This window comes from Andrographis paniculata, unplaced genomic scaffold, assembly GCF_009805555.1.
Source record: "Andrographis paniculata isolate CXL003 unplaced genomic scaffold, ASM980555v1 Contig26END, whole genome shotgun sequence".
NCBI classification, from domain to species: domain Eukaryota; kingdom Viridiplantae; phylum Streptophyta; class Magnoliopsida; order Lamiales; family Acanthaceae; genus Andrographis; species Andrographis paniculata.
Genome location: NW_026137557.1, coordinates 1,084,145 through 1,096,880, shown reverse-complemented (window position 1 = coordinate 1,096,880; position 12,736 = coordinate 1,084,145). Strand labels below are relative to the sequence as shown.

General features: G+C 28.1%; 1 protein-coding gene across 2 annotated transcripts; it reads right to left on the bottom strand.

The window, feature by feature from the left end:
- Positions 1–1,760: 1,760 nt before the first annotated feature.
- Positions 1,761–8,260, bottom strand: LOC127246182 (LRR receptor-like serine/threonine-protein kinase FEI 2). 2 transcript variants are annotated; one of them, XM_051267432.1, is made up of 13 exons: positions 7,849–8,260; positions 6,874–7,009; positions 5,966–6,037; positions 5,800–5,871; positions 5,646–5,717; positions 4,981–5,052; positions 4,823–4,894; positions 4,630–4,736; positions 4,371–4,553; positions 3,958–4,290; positions 3,164–3,424; positions 2,940–3,073; positions 1,761–2,157 (listed from the first exon to the last, which is right to left on the bottom strand). In XM_051267432.1, the coding sequence occupies exons 1-13, from the start codon at positions 7,922–7,924 to the stop codon at positions 1,933–1,935; spliced, it is 1,815 nt and encodes a 604-aa protein (XP_051123389.1). In that variant the 5' UTR covers positions 7,925–8,260; the 3' UTR covers positions 1,761–1,932. The 2 variants fall into 2 exon arrangements, with proteins under 2 accessions (XP_051123389.1, XP_051123390.1); XM_051267433.1 differs by having other exon boundaries at positions 3,164–3,418; positions 7,849–8,258.
- Between the last annotated feature and the right edge of the window lie 4,476 nt (positions 8,261–12,736).

Sequence of the window (12,736 nt, the reverse complement as noted above, 5' to 3'; positions counted from 1 at the left end):
ACTAAAATAAAAAAATGGATACTTTGTTATGAGACGGAGAGTGTATTAAATTTAAATCAATTTTTCCCTAATTTACCCGAAAGTAACCGCCCGCTTGTTCATTTATTTGACTTTTTTTTAATAAAATATTTTTTTATACTCCCTCCGTCTCATAACAAAGTATCCATTTTTTCATTTTAGTCCGTCCCATAACAAAGTATCCATTTTTTTTTTAGTAATTGTACTATCTACCTAACATTACAAATACCCTTACAACTTACAATATATTACACAAATGTTATTATCTTTATATCACACGTACTAACAAAGTTATTTTAGTCATTTCTACTTTATTCCTACTATATTCCAATATAATACTAATATTTTTAAAATTACGTGCAAAAAGCAAATAAATGCACGAAGGGAGTATATTTATTTTAGAAATACCATTCAATAACTATTAAAGTCAAAATATAAAATCAAAGACGAGTGTTTTTGTAGTTTGGTTTTAGTTTCTCTACAGTTCATTAATTGCAAATTTTCATTAAAAATATATATTTTTTCTAAAATATCATATTTAAATTATTATTCAAATTAAAAAAAACACCTTATATTTGTATTTTATATAATAGTTTACATGATATTTTATAAAGATAAATAATGTATTTTTTTTCTTTTTTTTAGTGTGTTATTTGCATGTGAACGTTAAAATAACATATCGAAACACAACCTATATGCGTGTGTGTGTATATATATATATTTTTTAAGTAAAATAATTACTCCCTCCCTAAATCCTAGACACTGTATTTTAGGAGGGGTGTAATTAGTAGATAATTAAGAATATATTAGTAAAAATAATTATTCTATAATATAAATAATTATAAATTAAGATTAAGATAACTAATTAGTTTAATTAAAATTTTAAAAAAAAATCAAAAATTTAAAATGAGATTAAAGTGTATAATCATTTTCCAAAAATGGAAAGTGACATGGTATGTGGGACGGACAGAAACGGCAATGTAGACATGGTATTTGAGACGGAGGGAGTACTAGATATCTTAAAATTAATTTTTTATTTTTTTTTATCTCTATTTTGGAATGTTCCATTATAACGGGCCAAAAAAAAAGTTCACTTCAATGTAATGGGCCAATAAATTGGCTCAAGAATAACGAAGGAAGATTCCATTTGGGATAAATATAAGAATTCAACCATGACCTACAATTAATCAGACAGAAATTTAATCGTTAGACTACTTTATTACTTTTTATACATATTTAGTAATTAATATATTTATAAAAAAAAATTATTTGAAAATTTATTTATGAAAGTATATTTATTTGAAAATTTCTTTAATATTACTAAAACAGGCCAGGCTAAACCGACCTTAAACACGAAATTTAAAGAATATTAATATTATATTGGTGGTCGGTAAAAAGTATGAATAAATGACTTTTTTGTTCTTATAAGTATATCAGTGAAAAAAAATAGTGGTAATTGTATAATAATAATAAAAAAAATAGAGATAATTTTACGGTGATATAATTATTTATAAAAATAAGACTATTATTTAATAACATACAAAAATGATAAACAAAACTATTGTATTGAGACGAAAAAAAAAAAAAAAATTTATATCAAATTCAAATTGAATTTACGAATCATATTTATTTTTGTCAACTCTAAATTTTATAATAATTAAATAAAACATACTCAGAAAAAAGTAAAAACACGTACACGTGCGCACAAAAAGAGCAGCAACGAAGTATATATACAAGAAATATCGAACAAATTCACATCCTTAGTGAACTCGCCAAACAATCGTTAGCTCGTCCCAAAAATTGTTCGCGCCAGCCCGTCGGGGCGAGTCGCCGAACAATACAACATTTATATCCGTCCCATCTTCCTTGGACAAACACATAATAACGCGCCAAAAAAAAAAAAAAACCCGATCCCTAACTCTTGTCCGAATGCGACTCGTATATCTCGCTAAGGCACGGCGACATGACCTCTTGCTCCAAGAACTGCAAAACTTGCTGCATCGAGGGTCGCTCGTCGGGGTTCCCGTCCGTGCACCGCCCCGCTATCTCGACCAACACTTCCACCGTCTCCGGCTCAGCATCCGGACATCGTTTGTCGACCACATCCTCCAATCGATTCTCTTTCAAATGTATGTTTATCTGCGATATAAACATGTGATTAAGATGAAAAAATTAAATAAAAATAATAATACTCCCTCCGTCAGCTTCTAAAAATCACATTTACTTTTTTTACATCATTGCGTATAATATTAAAAATATCTTTATATTTGTATAATTTTTTGTACAAATGTCTTTCTACTAGTATTACAAAATACCAATGAAAATATTTTGCAATTTTTTCTTAATTTGTATTACATTTTGATATAATAATTAATATTCAAAAATCAAATTCAAAGATCAACACGTAAAAAATAAACGAGACCCTTAAGGCCAGTCGGAGATAGTAATACTGCATGTTTGATAAAATTATGTCAAATTTTTTTATTGTCCACGAAACTTTATCCAGTATTATCTACTAGGGGTGGACACGGTTCGAGTATTTGCAAATATACAAGTATTTGGTATTCGAATCAAGTCGAACCAATCAAGTCGAACCAAACAAATACCTGAAACCGCAAATCGTATCCGAATCTAAAATTTCGATTAACTGAGAATAATTACCAATAATTCGAACCGAAGCGAAATTAAGAAAAATTATATTAAAAAATAATTAAAATTCTAAATAAATAAAAATATTTGCCCACCCTTATTATCTACTCTGTTTTTTATCAACTCCTCAATAAATATCTTATAAGAAATTTATTATGCTTTTTACTTAAACATAATTTACGGACGGAGGGAGCATTTCGTAACGTTTTAGATACAAGACAACTTAAAACAATTACTGAAAAACAAGAATAACTTAAAACAATCGTACGTACCCATCCGACGACGTTTAATCCTCTCTTCACAAACGACGGATCCGTCGGTCGCTTTCCCGTCACAAGTTCGAGCAACAGGACACCGAAGCTGTAGACGTCGGACTTCTCGGTGGCCCTACCGCTCTGCAAATACTCTGTTCAGAAATTGGAGAAATATTATTGTCAAATAAATCTCAAGACAAAGAAAATAATATCGAATTAAAAGTATAGGCGCAAAACCGAACCTGGAGCAAGATACCCGAATGTTCCGGCGACCACAGTCGTGACATGAGCTTCCTCGTCAACCAATAGCTTAGCGAGGCCGAAATCAGAGACATGAGGATCGAGATTCTCATCTAATAGAATGTTGCTCGATTTTATATCGCGGTGAATTATTTTCGGAGAACAATCGTGGTGTAAATACGCCAATCCCCTCGCCGAACCGATGGCTACTCTCAATCGGGCACTCCAATTCAACGCACGATCTTCGGAATTATCGTCTGTATCTTGAAGATACGAACATTTTAGCAACCTCAAAACTAAAGCTGGCAAAAACTGACCCGACATGACAACCCAATACGAAATAATTGAGTATAAGTCAATTATTTCAACCCAACTATGTATACAGGTCGACACGAACCCGATTATAATATATTAATATTAATTAATATATTTATTATATATGTAAAATAATTATAATATAATAATTTGTTCATATCAATTTAAACTAAATTCAATTTTAAATAATTTAATCTAATTCATCGTACACGTTACGCTCGAAGCAATAAAACTAACATAACACAACCAAATATAATTTAATTTGTATAAAAAAATTTGACTTAATAATGTATACAAGTCAACACGAGACACGATAATAAACGGATAAACACGAATCCGATACGATAATAAGCGGGTCAGGTTATGGTTGAATAATTTAACCCATTTAAAGTATTCAACCCGACATGAATCGACCAATTGCCAACTCTACTCAAAGCAATAACGCGATAATGACTCTAAACTGGTTCAAATAAGCACGTACCGTGTAAGAAATAGTCCAAGCTACCCATTGCCAAGTAGTCGTAGATAAGAAGCTTCGCTGTTGGTAGTCGACAATAACCTCGTAGATTTACGAGGTTTATGTGCTTTATACTGCCCAAAATTTCGAGTTCCCTCTCGAAAACTTGGTCCGAGCCTTCTCTTGTCCGATCGATTTTTTTTACTGCAAATGTCCCACAATCGTTCATAACCATTCGATACACAGTACCATACCCTCCGGCCCCTACGACATCCTCGTCGTCAAGAGACTCGATTTTTTCAACGAGCTCGCAAGACGTGTACGGGAGGTCGCCGTGGAAAGTTATAAGCTTGGCCCCTACAAGAACAAAGCGAACATCAACGATTACAAAATGCACGAAACGAACAAGTGTTCGAAAAGGTAATGTTTTTACATACGCGGTTCTTGATGGACTTGTTTCTTCACTTCCGTGTATCTTCTAACGGCTCGTTCCTTCTTCGTCAGCATCCAGATCGAAAGGAACACGGCGAGGAAAATTATCGCAAACCCAAACATGGATACCGCGCCGATTATCACTCCTTTGACGTAATGTGAAGATCGCTTTCGCGGGATCGTAGAATCTGAAAAATTTAAAAATTGATCAAATGCGAATCGAATGTAAAATAACGACGATATTGCGATCACTTAATACGATACCCGTTGCCTCGTCGCTTTCGGCGTGCGGTAGCACGGCGGGAAAGCCAAGCGAGGTTCGGCATGGTTTGTTCACTTGTTGACCACAAAGATCCAAATTTCCCGTAAACCTAGACGTAAACATCGAGCTTCAATGCAACATCGACAACAAAATTCCATAACTCTGTAATAATTAAGGCGCGGTAAGGAAACTCACGACGTGTTCCTAAACTTGCTGAGCACGCCAACATCAGGGATTTCGCCAGACAAGAAGTTCGTCGACAAATTTCTAAAACAATCACACTTACGAGCAAAATCAAGCATCCCGAAATTACATACTCGCAAGTAATGCTAACTAATTCTCACCGTACTTACAAATACGCTAGTCGTGTTAACCGGCCAAGAGAAGACGGGATAGCACCTTTCAATGTATTGCTTGATAAATCCCTACGTCGCAACAATAGACATCAATCACACATTCTAGACGACAAAATTACACACATGCGACATATGTATACTCCCTTCGTCCCAAAACATTTCGGGTGTATTTATTTTGTGAAATAATTTTCTATGTTAGATGTAGGAAATTGTGTAAATATATAAAAATAATGTGTTATTTATTAATTTTTTGGGAAAACGTATAGGAGAAAAAAACTAAAAGAACACACCATTCCTATTTTACTATTTTAAATACAATTTATAAAAAATCATTTCAAACAAAAATAACGACGAATAGGCAAAAATACTATCAAAATTACACTACCTAAAAAATTGCGCAAAAGTTAAAACATGAAGAAGGAACAAGACGGAGAACAAGTTAACTTACAATATAGATAACAAAGGTACATTTCCAATCGAAGACGGTACCCCTCCTTGAAAGTAGCAAGATTTTCTCTTTTACCATTTTAAATACAAGTTATAAAATCATTTCAAACAGAAAGTAACCGTGAAACGGTAAAAACACTATTGAAATATCACACTACCTAAAAATTGGCGCCAAAACCAAAACATGAATTAACGAGACGAGCACAACAACTTACAATATAGTTAGCAAAGAAAGGTTTCCAATCGAAGACGGTATCCCTCCTTGAAAGTAGTTCGCTCGAAGGTACCTACACTCACAATTCATCAATTAAAATTCAAAAAATCGACACCTAACTAATCAAACCTCCTTAAAATGGCTATGCAACTTACAAAGCTCGTAGTTGGGAACACTTTGCAATCTCATTAGGAATGAAACCATGGAGACTATTTTGATGAAGTGCCCTAAAAATTTCACAACAAAGGTTAAAAGAAAAAAAAAAAAAAAAAAAAACCACCAAAAATTTCAGGAATCGGGATTTAGTTAATTAAAACTTACAATCTCTGCAATCGACCAAGCTTACTAATGCTCGGGGAAATCACACCTCCGAGCTGCATATATGGCAAGTTGCTAAAAACACAAAACACCAAACAAGAATCTATTAGCAAAACAAAAGTAAATGTGTGTTAGGCTATAAGTTGAATTGAAGTCGGCACTATGCTCTCAATTTTTTTTCAGCATATATGTGTTTACACAAACACTTTTTGGGTGTGTTTGTTTGGTGGTTTGGATTTTGAATAGTTCTAAGATGTGATAGATAGGTACTAATGTGTTGTTTTGAATATAAAATTGATTTTTAGTATAAGATAGCAAATAAAAAATAAGTGTTTGATTTGATTTGTTTAGAAAAAATTTTTATCAGTGAATAGTAAAATCCGGAGCAAAATCCTCCTTAAGAACCCACCCTTTCACAGTTCTTGGCACTATCGATCAATGATAACTTATTTCAAAATGATCGGATCAAATACATATTTTATTTCACAGAACATCATATAAACTATTAACTTTTTTACTATTCCCAAAATTTTCAAAACTCCAAATGTAGTCTCTGTCTAAACCTAACATCATGGGAACTCACTAAATTTTTTTTATTTCTATTTCATTTCACAATAAACAAATATATTTATATGCATTCAAAACTCTTTATTTTTTTTATAAAATTACTTTATGCTGATCATATAAAATTTTATTACCTACATAAAATGATATCTATATTATATATGTATATATATATTTATTGAAATATAATTTAAAAATCCAACCCATTTTATATTTCTTTTAATCATACATAGTATATTAAATCATAAATCAAATAATAATCAAATCAATTCCCTCCGATCTAACATCCAACTCAAACTCGAACCGATAAATAAACACATATAACAGTGAATTAAATCAAGACATACATAGAAATTACTCTGTGGTCTTGAGGGCTACAAGAAATGCCAATCCATTGACATGGAAATTCATCACTGTCTCTCCAGTTACTAAGCAAGTTCTTGCTGTCATTCAAACCCGTCTTCACTTCCAGCAATGCCACACCTAAAATAATGTAAAAAATTTAATTTTGTTTCGAAAATATAAGGGTGTGTTTGATTTGTGAGATAATTTGAATGGATATTATTTTATGTAATTTACTAGGAATTGTGTAAAAAATATAGAAATAATGAATATGTGTGATATATTAATATTTTTTGTTAAAAGAACACACCCTAAATAAAGTCGGCATTGAGTCAACACTACATTTTTCAAAAAAATATTACATTAAGTACTTATTCTTCATTTAAAATATGACATTTAGAAGATAGCTTGATTGCATTTTTCAAACACACTGAGTTAAGTTTTCATTTACAGCAACTTTTATTTTTTCTCTAAAAAAACAATGGTCATCAAAGATAATACTTAATTTTCAAATTTCGATCTAAATAATTTTTCATTCAAAACATTAAATCAAACAATTATGACTATTCTTGAAAACACACTAAATCACAACCAAACAAAATCTTATTATCTACACAAATCATGACAAGCAACACATATTTACCTCTCATCTACATCCTCGTCGAACTAGTATTGTGTTTGGTTTGAATTTTTATTATTCTCAATAAAAAACTTCTAAGCAAAGTTTCAACATAAATACATTATATCCTCCTACATTACATTGTATATCAAATCACTATTATACAAACCCAAAAACTACTGTTACACAAACACAAACACAACCAACAACTACTTTTACTCCATTTTTAACTATTTCAAAATTTATCTAGAACCTCCATTATACTTTCATAACATATTTAAACAAACTTTCATTCTATTGAAGGACAAAATAATGTAATTTTTAAAAAATAAAAATAAAAAAGAAAGCATAAATAACATACCATCTGGAGTGAGAGCAAGAGAGCATTCACAAAAGAAGATACCCAAAAACACAAACCCTAAAATTGCCATTTCCATTTCTTGATTCCAGCTAGCTGTCTTCCAGATTCTTCTCCACTTCAAAAATGTTTTTCTTAGAGAATTTGAAAGAGGAAAGTGGTTTGAAAACCCCCAAAAAAGGGGGGTTTGATTTTGATGATGAAAAAGTTGAAAAGTTTCGAAACAATGGTATAATTGCAAATGTGCTTTTGCTTCAAAAAACCCTAATTATTTTTGCCCACCATTGACACACCTTCCCCAAATTCCCTCCTGTTTTTCTTCCACACCACAACGATAGAATTTTCTGAATCTCTCTTTGTTGAATTGCAGTAAAAGCCTTTCTCTCTCATCTCTCTTGTTTTGTGTTTTTGAAGACTGTATTGATATTTGTGCTGTGAGACAGACATAGCCGTTGTCCAATGGCGTTTTCGAAAAATAAAGGGATGAAGTTTTATGAACAGTTGCAGGGGATCCGCGTGAGATGCACTAGTTCTATCCGACGGTGGATATGAATTTAGGAGCTAAGTAAACAGAAATGATTGGTTCGTGGCTTAACGCGCGCGTGGCATGGGTAATGTCCAAATGCGCACTGCCCGAGTCTGGTGTATTTGCAGGAAATTTGAATATGTTAAAGAAGGATAGATTTGGGTTGAGTATGTGGCGCGTGTACCTCACGCGCGGGCCGAAAAGAGATAGGAATTTCACCGAACACATACACATACGCATCCACCATGATCAAATTTGGACCCAATCCTCGACCGAGACCTTGATCTACAAGGTTTGACAAAGGAGCGTTTAGCTTTATTTACACCGTATATGGTTTTTAAAATTTAAAATTTGAAGCTATTATAAATTTGGTTTTTTTTTTATTTTATACTCCCTCCGTCCAACTAGAAAGTATACATGTTTCTATTTTGGGACGTTCAATTATAAAGTAAACATTCATTAAATACCTTACTTTTTTTCACAAATATCCCTACTTTACATCACATCATTACTTTTACACCAAAAAATAAGGGCAAAAATGTCATTACATTACTTTTAACTACCCACTATAATTAAAATACTATTATTTCTTAAACACCGCGTCAAAAATAATTTTATACTTTTTTTGTGGACGGAGGGAGTATTTAAATTAATATTACTTTCATTTGTCCAATATGTCATGTTATAATTTTTTTTTCGTTTGTTCTATATATTATATTCCATTTGCTTCAAAACTATAGTTTTAATTGGATTGACACGAAATTTAAGGAATATTGATATTATATTAATAGTTGGTAAGAAGTATAGATAAAAGACTTTTTTGTCTTTGTGAGTGTATTAGTGTAAAAAATTGTAGCAATTATGTAATAAAAATGAAAGTAGAGGTAGTTTTATGGTGATATAGTTATTTATGAAAAATAAGACTATTGTTTTGAAACGAACAAAAATGGTAAACAAGACTATAATATTGAGACGGAGGGAGTATTACTTTTTTTCATTTTATATAATTTGTTTTTTCTATTTTTGAAAATATAATTATATATTCTAATCACATTTTAAATTTTATAATTTTTTTAAAATTTTAATATAACTATTTAGTTATATCTTAATTTTAATTTATAATTATTTTTATTATATAACAATGATTTTTATTAATATATTTCTTAATTACTTATTAATTATATTTTACCTAAATTCTCGTATCTACGTTAATATATCCCAGTTACAAATGTCGGAGAGAGTACTTTACATTTTGAAAGAATTATTTTACATTTTAATTATATTTTAAAATTTATAATTTATAATATCTTTTAATTTTTATTAAACTAATTTTTAGCTTCATCTATAATTATTTGTATTATATTCTAATTAATTTTTATCTTAATTTATAATTTTATACACCCTCATTCTCATTTTATTCTAATTTGTCTTCTATTTAAAATTATTAAATTAAAATATGTTTAATAAATATAAATTAATTTAATTATTATAAATTATATAACATTCTTTTGTGTTTTTAGTAAAAATGTACAAAACATCCAATGTTATATTTATTGCATGAAATTCTCCTGTGTTAATGTAAAATTTGCATGAAACACTCTTTTTGTCCAAAATTGATATTTTGTTATAAATAAAGACCTAAATTAGCAAATTTTATATAAAGAAAAAATATAAAATATGTTAAATATTTTTTTGAATAAAATAAATAATTAATTATTCAGTTTATACTTTTTTAAGACAAATTGTTATCTGATTTTTATAAAAATTATAAAAATAAATTATTGATCAATTATTTATTTATTTATTTTATTCAAAAAAATCATTTAAAATATTTTACATTTTTATTTTTATAAAACTTGCATAATTTAAGTCTTTATTTAGAACTGAGCATCAGTTTTGAAGAATTTGGGTGTTTCGTGCAAATTATACATTAACAAAAAGGGGTTTCACGCAATAAGTAAAACACAAGGTATAAGGTATTTTGTACATTTTTAGTAAAACACAAAGGAGTGTTATATAATTTACCCATTTAATTAACTATATAACATATAACATTATAGATCACGTAGAATTCATTCAAAATCTCTATATTTTTATCTCTTCAAATACAAATATTATTATCTATATTTCAAATTTCATATATTTTATAAAATTACTTTATACTATTAATTATAAATAAATAAATGATATTTTTATTTACTAAGAAAAAAATTAAAAAATAATATATTATATATATATATTTTTTGCGATGCTTTTTTTTAAACATTTAAATATATATTCTAAATTTTTTTTTAATTATATATATTAAATTTATTTTAAAACTATTAATATTATAATTATATAAAAATAATATTCATTATATCCCAGCTAATTTATCCAGTTTAGCTGAAAACATAGTTTTAGGTATTGTATAATTAATAAGTAATTTAGAAAATTTATTAGTAAAATTAACATTTGATTGGTTTGAAAATAAAAATGATATGAATTTGATATTAAAATAATGTTTGATGAATGTTTATGGTAAAAATATATTTAAATATTTTATAAATAATAAAATAATACTCTCTCTGTCCCGTAGAAATATTGTTGTTTACTTTTTACACGTAGATTTTTTAATACTAGTATTATATTGGGTTGTAGTGAAAAAAACAAAAATATCCTTACTAGTATTGTGTAATATAAAAGTAATGACATTTGTGTAATATAGTGTAAGTTGGAAGAGTATTTATTATGTTAGATAGGTAGTACAATTACTAAATTAGGAAACAGTAACCTTATTTTAAAACGAACAAAAATAAAAAATTGACAATATTTCAACAAGAGTGAGGGAGTATAACAATTTTCTATAATTAACTAATTAAATAATATTTATTTAAATATTGTATCACTAATCAAATAGTTTAATTATATTGGAATTGAGTGAGTATAAAAATAAATAAATAAATAAACTGTAATAAATTATATTAAAATTTAATTATATAATAATTATTAAAGTTTTTTTATGTAAATTACTAAAAATATATTTTTATAATTTATATGTAATAGTACTCTCTCCGTCGTTCAAATTTATTTTCACTTTTCTTTTTTGTTGTCATCCAAATTTATTCTCGTTTTCTTTAGTAAGAAAATACCATTTTTTCTACCAAAAAAAGTAAAAATTTATAATTTTATATATTTTTCTTAAAATCCGTAACCGATCAAATGAGCACATAATTAGTGGGAGGAGTGAGTATTTAATTAATATAAACTTTAGTTATAATGTTGCACCTAAAATGCTCTCATTCAGACCGTTGGTTCAGGCCAATAGTTTTAAAATTGGTGGTTCATATTTAAGTTGGACTGAATCATTTTATTTGTCCCACATTTGAAATATTATTATTGTGGGTATCTTTACTCTATTATTCAAAAAAAAAAAGAACCACTAGTGCTCTGTTAGTCTAAGTCAATTTTTGAATTATGATTTCTAAAAAATAATACTCCCTTCGTTCATAAATTTATGTTTTATTTTCTTATTTGGGATGTCCAACAATTATTGTCCTATTTTTTTTAAGCACAAAATTTACATTTTTATACTCTATTCATTTATTACTTTTAATCTCTACCATAAAATTAAGGTCAAATTTGTCAATTCATAATAAAAAGACAATCATATAAAAAACGGTCCAAATATATTTTAGAACAATAGAAATTGGACAGAGAGAGTAATAAATAATATTTTTTTCGTACGATTTTGAAGATCTCATTTATATTTTGCGTTATTATACTTAACATAAAAATATTTTTATATTTGTATAATTTTTTGCACAAATGTCATTATAATAGTATTATACATATTAATAGAAGCTTTTTTTTGTCATTTTTTTTATATTTTTATATAATAATTAATATTTAAATATCAATATACAAAAAATAAATGAAATTTTTATAACCGAACGGAAGTAGTACAAAGTATTTTATATTAAAAAAAAAAGGTCAAATATTTATTATAAAATAAAATATTTATCTTAAATAATAGTATATTTTATATTTTTAACACCATTCTACCTCCCTCCAGAGTTTTAAAAATCAAAAATCAAATCATTGGGTGAACAAAACCTAAAGTTTATTCAAATTGGAATTACTTAGAAGTTGAATACGAACTGAATTTAAGGTGTGTTTCTTTTTATTGAGTTTGGAAAAATTTGATTTATTTTTGGAATTAAAAAAATATTTGATAGAATGTTTCGGAAAATACAGAGTCAAAATAATAAGATTTAAAAAATTTTGTGTAAAAAAACATACCCAAATATTTGTGCTCACATAATAAGGAAAGAATAATTAATAGGATTTTTACTTTTTATTTATTTTAATATTTAATTTAATATG

What these genes read in the sequence shown, in the direction of transcription:
- LOC127246182 (XM_051267432.1), bottom strand. Translation starts at nt 7,924, where the DNA reads ATGGAAATGGCAATTTTAGGGTTTGTGTTTTTGGGTATCTTCTTTTGT. An exon ending in CTTGGTCGATTGCAGAGATT is followed by an intron (nt 5,872 to 5,965) that starts GTAAGTTTTAAT and finishes TGAAATTTTTAG; the next exon opens with GGCACTTCATCAAAATAGTC. An exon ending in CTTGGACTATTTCTTACACG is followed by an intron (nt 3,425 to 3,957) that starts GTACGTGCTTAT and finishes CGTATCTTCAAG; the next exon opens with ATACAGACGATAATTCCGAA.